This window comes from Elaeis guineensis, chromosome 4, assembly GCF_000442705.2.
Source record: "Elaeis guineensis isolate ETL-2024a chromosome 4, EG11, whole genome shotgun sequence".
Classification (NCBI taxonomy): domain Eukaryota; kingdom Viridiplantae; phylum Streptophyta; class Magnoliopsida; order Arecales; family Arecaceae; genus Elaeis; species Elaeis guineensis.
This window is the reverse complement of record NC_025996.2, coordinates 78,730,631-78,737,233: the sequence shown is the minus strand read 5'-3', so window position 1 is coordinate 78,737,233 and position 6,603 is coordinate 78,730,631. Positions and strand designations below refer to the sequence as shown.

Below are 6,603 nucleotides of genomic sequence, written 5' to 3'. Positions count from 1 at the left end.
TTCCCTCTGCCCTAAATAAGCTTTAATTTGTTATAAATATTCCTTCATACATTTAAATCAGATCTTTTACATTAAAAAAATCATGGATCTGCAAAATTGCTTTACTGCCAAGTTATTCATCCTAGTTTTGAGCACTTCCTTCAAGTGAATCATTCTGTTTGTAAACTTGGAATGTAGCCATCAGATTTTATGCGCATATTGCACAATGATTTAAATTTTGGAACTCTTTCAGATATCTCAAAATTATTATGATTCCAATGTGATTTTACATGATGCAAGTATATGTTTCAAGTGTTTTGAGGAAAGAAACACACACACACACACACAAACAAACATATACTGTCTTGGCCCACAGGGACAATATTGTCGGCCTTCAATATCAAGTCTCTGTGTGTCTTCCATTGTAAGGAGTATGTAAATGTTTATGTGTGCCCCCCAAGTTAGGGAAGTTGTGCTCCGATGGGACATGTGCGCCAACCAACAACAAGTCTGTTTCAGATTGGTCTACACATGTTCTAATCTTATTCCATCTTCATTAGTATATTTGATTTGTATTTGAGGCTAGTTTCTCTTTCTAAAGGATGAGATTCTTGTGCGTCCTTTGGCACCTAGCTATAATGATTCACTTGAAAATAAATTGTTATGTTGTCTAAATTTCCCTTTTAGTTTAACTCTGTTTAGTGTATTATGACTGTTATGAGATGGCTGAACTCATATGTTCTTTACTGTAACAAAGTGAAAACGGAGGTAGGGCCTTTGGCAGTTGAGTTGAATAGATGCTCGGTTTATTGAAAACCTATTTGGAGAGTGTTTTAGTTTTATCAAATCATTATAGGCACAAGATCATTTATTTAGAATTACATTCCTCGCAGTCCCAGCGGAGATACTTCTTAAATCTTAGTAGTTGGGATTTAGATTTCTTATGTAATAATGGTTTTAGCAGCAATCAACATAAATTTGGAATTTAGCAGTTTTGGAAGCCTCCTCATTCAAATGGTACCGTGGAACTTGATGATTTTATATTTAAATTTAGTGCTGAAATGTCTTTCAGGCAATGATGGACTGGTGGTAAGGATCTTCATATTTGATTATCATTAATCATGCTCTAGACCATCAGTATTTATAGTCTAGAGTATTGAAATAGCATATAAGGCGTTCACAGCTTTCAGCCTTCAAGTCTACATTTACTTTCTCAGCCATACATAAAACTTGGGCTGGCTTGTCAATTTCACAAGCTTAAATTAAGGATCCAACCCACCAGTTGCCTTGGGAAGTAAGCAATTAGACTGGGTCTCAAAAATCTGAATCATATGTCAGTCCACAAAGCTAATTTCGTATACATCAAGTGGTGCGGGTTCGTTAAGGCTTAGGCTGTGATTGAAGGCTTCTCATTTATTATATCTAGCTTGGGGAGTACCTGGATAATTTCTAGACACATAGAAAAAACTTTGCTTACCTCGGAAAATGTGCCTGAACTTCCACTCAACATCATGAAGGTCCCGAGCAATAAGCTCCTGTGCAGGAGGCTGCTGAGAGAAATCCTAAACCAACCATGCAGTTTTATATTCAAAATCCATTCTCAGGATGCTGCTAATGATTTACTCCCAAGAAAATGATAGAACTGCTCAAAATTTAAGTACCAGAGGAGGGAACACTTTCTCGGCTGCACGACGAGGTACTGAGAATCCTCCATGAGTACTCGTATCACTTGCTGTTAAAGTCTTGCAGAAATAATTTGTCGGTTGCTTGCTTACAACACCCATATCGATCGGAAGGTAAGTATCCTTCTGTTCTTGCTGCATACAATAGCAATTTTCGTCAGGTCTCTGCAATAAATAATACAGCCAATTAAAAGAAGGACCATCTCTGATCACATATACCAGGCTCAAAGGTTGCAAAGTCATCTGAGCATATACTTCATCCGTTTCCACATCCGCCTGCAGTGCCAAAACCACTCATCACTTCATCATCCAAAATTTACCACATGAGATGATATAGATGGAAAAATAAGTGCAAGAACTCACGTGCATTGTGACATTGTGAAGCTGGCAAATCAGTTGTGGAGGCAAGCTCGGATAATTGGGGATATGACCTTGAACATCCCTATTCGTCGATGCAGCAACCTCAATTTAAAGCAAATACATAATTAGAAAACCACCAACAACTCCCAATTTCAAAGAGATTCTGCAACAAGTTTCGATCTTTCACCTGCTCACTGTGCCCCTGTGGAAAGTAGACAACACGGGTACCAACTGTCGGCAAGCACACAAGCGGCCCGGCGCACGCATGCCAGAGCTCCGAATTCAAGCATCTCTTCTCTTCCCCTGATGCAAGATTCACAGAAAAAAGTTACTTCTCTCGCAAAACTGATAAGATCAAGACTTGGACAAGGAACATACAAGAGAATACCTTCTTGCGCCTGCTGGTCAACACCTACAGTCGAAAGCTTCATCCTTGCACACACTAAACTCAACAGAACCTCCTCACATGAACTTCCTTCTAAAACTCCATCATCAGAAGAAAGTATTTGCTCTAGAAACAGCACTCCTAACTTCCGAGATCACAGCAGCAACTAAACTAGGATTTCAAGAATCCACTAAACTACCAAGAATCCAGACATACCCTTATTTCTCCATATCCGAAGCTAAAACATCATGTCAAACCAGTCATCCGCTTCGCTCCTTGACTTAAACCCTCCAATCCGAACACTTTTCAGACCTCGAGCAGAGAAATTCCAAGAGCTGAGCTGATTCGACCTATCAAGAACTTCCAGAGCCACCCACGAATCCTCCGCAGGAGAGGTCATCCGAGCTCGGAGACGCTCTCGTTCCGCGAGATCGCCATGGGAGGCCTCTTCCAAGCTCCGAGAAGGAAGAGAACCCAGCGAGAGGGGGAGAGAGCAGGTCTGAAACTATGAGCTCTTTAAGCAAAAGCTTTCCATTTTTCTTTTTCTTTTTATTCTTTTCCGCTTCCGCTTTTATTTCTATTGCTGTCTCTTCGGGCGAAGGAGCGCTCGCTGTCACACTGTCAGCCAGAGGCTCCAGCTTTATTGATAGTTTAATATAAATAATAATTCAAAAAGCGAAAAAGCTAAAAGAAATATCTTACCCGAATCAGGGAGGAGATGGCAAAAGTGGGGAGATTGCGGATGTAGTCTGCTGCGATCTCGACCGTCGGAGTAACTCCTGAGTCCATCGTGGCCGTTCGTTGTCCGGAAGACGTGAGTGGAGTCATGTGATCGTCCTCTGCGCCCTTTTTGATGGTCACTGTCAGGTTCGTACGGAGGTCGTGCGGAAAAGACACCGGTCATTTTCTCTTTAGCTTTAGTTTGTTTTTATCTTTATTTATTTTTTTTTTCATTTTCCGCCGTCCTCTTTGTGTGCAAGGCACCCGAGTCGTTTTGACGACACTTAATAAAATAAATTCATCTTACATATGCTCGGGATGGTATCCTAATGTAGTGCTTTTCCTAAATAATGTAAAAAAAAAAATTTATTTATTTAAATAATTTAATTTTTAATTTATTTATCAAATTAATATAAAAATAATAAAAATATCATCGCAAATCACTCTTCATTTTTCACATAAGCGATGTCAAAAAAATAAAAAATAAAAAAATAAAATCATCAAATAATATGATATTTTTAAAAATACTATTTGAAATTATGTTTTTAAAAATATCATATTATTTGATAATTTTATTTTTTTAATAATATTTTTATTTTTTACATCAATTTTTTTCAAATATTTTTTTAAAAAATAATTTTAAATGAAGAAAATAATTTGAAATGATATTTTTTATTTTAATTAAAATTAAAATTTTTATTTTTTTGTAATTTCAATTTACAATTTTTATTTTTTTACATTTTTTTCCTTTTTTTCACTTTTTTAAGGCATTTTTTCTTTTATTTTTTTTGAATTTAAATTAAAATTTTAATTTTTTTATAATTTAAAATAATAATTTAAATTTTTTTCCATTTTTTCCATTTTTTCTGTTTTTATGAAACTTTTTTAGATATTTTTTTATTTGTTTAGAATATTTTTTAAATAAATTAATTTAAAATAAAGAAAGTAATTTGAAATGATATTTTTTATTTTAATTAAAATTAAAAATTTTATTTCTTTTAAATTTAAATTTATAATTTTTATTTTTTTCTCATTTCTTTCTCATTTTTTCTTTTTTATGATATTTTTTATTTTTTAAATTTTTTAAGATTTTTTATATTTTTTTAATAAAATTTAATTTTAAATGAAAAAAATAATTTAAAATTATCTTTCTTATTTGAATTAAAATTAAAATTTTTATTTTTTAAAATTTATTCAAAATTATAATTTTTATTTTTTTCTCATTTTTTTCTTCTTTTATAATATTTTTTTAAAAAATTTAATTTGAAAAGTAGATTGTAATTTGAAATGATGATTTTTATTTTAATTAAAATTAAAATTTTAATTTTTTTAAAATTTAAAATTATAATTTCTATTTCTTTTAAATTCTTTTTTATGATATTTTTAATTTTTTTTACATCAATTTTTTCAAATATTTTTTTAAAAAGATAATTTGAAATGAGGATACTAATTTTAAATGATAATTTTTATTTTTATCAAAATTAAAATTTTTATTTTTTTTATTTTTTTATTTTTTATTTTTTTGAAAAAATCATCAAATAATATGATGTTTTTAAAAACATCATATCATTTAGTGATTTTATTTTTATTTTTTTTGGTATCATCTGCATGGAAAATGAAAAATGACGTAACGATGAAAAAATACCTTTCAAAATGGTGTTTTATCGTTTTCACATCAATCTGATAAATAAGATAAAAATTAAATTATTTTAATAAATAATTTTTTTATATTAATTAGAAAAAAATACTCCTTACATTAATATATTTATGATAAATTTAAAAATAAAATTTCACGTAACTGACAATCTTGTGCCGCAAAATAATTAATGTGACGCGTTTGATTACTGTACACATTGTGACACAGAACAATCTTTCTAACATCGCAAGTGATTGCCAAAGTTAGGCGCGGCTCGTTGAAGTACGGCTTGTTCACAAGGTTACTTGCATTTAATGCAGGTTGCCGTGTGTACATGTTCTTCCTACATGTCTCACTATTCTCATTTGTGTCCTTTTCTAAATAATATTAAAAAAAAATTAATTATAAAAATTATTTAATTTTTAATTTATTTATTGATTTGATATAAAAATAATAAAATATTATTTAAAATAATATTTTATCATTCACGTCACCCACTCTCCATTTTCTACATAGACCGCATAAAAAAAATAAAAATATCATTTGGTATAATGTTTTTAAAAACGTCGTTCCAAACGATATTTTTAAAAATACCGTTCCAAACGGTGTTTTTAAAAACATATGATGCTTTTAAATATTTTTAAAAAAAATTAAAAAATAACCAAAAAATAAAAATTATAATTTTGATAAAAGTAAAAATTATTTTTTATTTTAAATTATCTTTTTATTTTAAATTATCTTTTCAAATTATCTTTTTTAAAAAATATATGAAAAAAATTATTGTAAAAAAAATTAAAAATATTATAAAAAAATTGAAAAGAAATAAAAATTATAATTTAAAATTTTAAAAAAATAAAAATTTTAAATTTAATTCAAATAAAAATCATCATTTTACATGACAATCTCCTTTTCGAATTAATTTTTTTAAAAAAATATCATAAAAGAAGAAAAAAATTGAAAAAAATAAGAAAAATTATAAATTATAATTTAGAATGAATTTTTAAAAATTAAATTTCAAATTTTAGTTAAAATAAAAAATAATTTTAAATTATTTTCTTCATTCAAATTTAATTTTTTTTTAAAAAATATTTAAACTAAAAAAAATCTAAAAAAATCATTCTTAAAAAATTTAAAAAATAAAAAATACCCAAAAAAATGAGAAAGAAATGAGAAAAAAAATTAAAATTATAATTTTGAATAAAAATAAATAAAATTTAAATTTAAATTTAAATAAAAACCATCATTTAAAATTACTTTCTTCATTTTAAATTAATTTTTTTAAAAAATATATAAAAAAGATATATTTTAAATTTAAAAAAATTAAGTTTTTAAATTTAGTTAAAATAAAAAATATCATTTCAAATTACTTTCTTCATTTTAAATTATTTTTTAAAAAAATATTCCAAACAAAGAAGTAAAAAATAAGAAAAAAATAAAATTTTAAAAAATAAAAATTCTAATTTTAATTCAAATAAAAAAATAATTTCAAATTATTATCTTCATTTAAAATTAATTTTTTTAAAAAATATTTTAAAAACATCTTAAAAAAATTAAAAAAATAAAATATACCATAAAAAAAGATAAGATGAGAAAGAAATGAGAAAAAAATATAAGTTATAATTTTAAATTTAAAAAAAATAAAAATTTTAATTTTAATTCTAATAAAAAACATCATTTCAAATTATTTTCTCCATTTAAAATTAATTTTTTTAAAAAAATATATCAAAAAAATAAAAAAATAAAAAGTACCATAAAGAAGCAAAAAATTTAAAAAAGTAGAAAAAATAAAAATTATAAATTTAAATTTAGAAAAAATTAAATTTTTAATTTTAATTAAAATA

At 27.2% G+C, this 6,603-nt stretch overlaps 1 protein-coding gene across 1 annotated transcript in view; it reads right to left on the bottom strand.

Moving 5' to 3' along the window:
* The window catches only part of LOC105034684 (auxin response factor 12), a 160,353-nt gene extending 157,391 nt beyond the window's left edge, over nt 1-2,962 (bottom strand). The window contains exons 1-6 of the mRNA XM_010909924.4: nt 2,410-2,962; nt 2,209-2,324; nt 2,025-2,123; nt 1,881-1,937; nt 1,641-1,796; nt 1,457-1,541 (exon numbers count right to left, since the gene is read on the bottom strand). Coding sequence (XP_010908226.1) covers nt 1,457-1,541; nt 1,641-1,796; nt 1,881-1,937; nt 2,025-2,123; nt 2,209-2,324; nt 2,410-2,452 — 556 coding nt within the window. The 5' untranslated portion in view covers nt 2,453-2,962. The remainder of the gene's footprint in view (nt 1-1,456; nt 1,542-1,640; nt 1,797-1,880; nt 1,938-2,024; nt 2,124-2,208; nt 2,325-2,409) is intronic.
* Nucleotides 2,963-6,603: the final 3,641 nt, after the last annotated feature.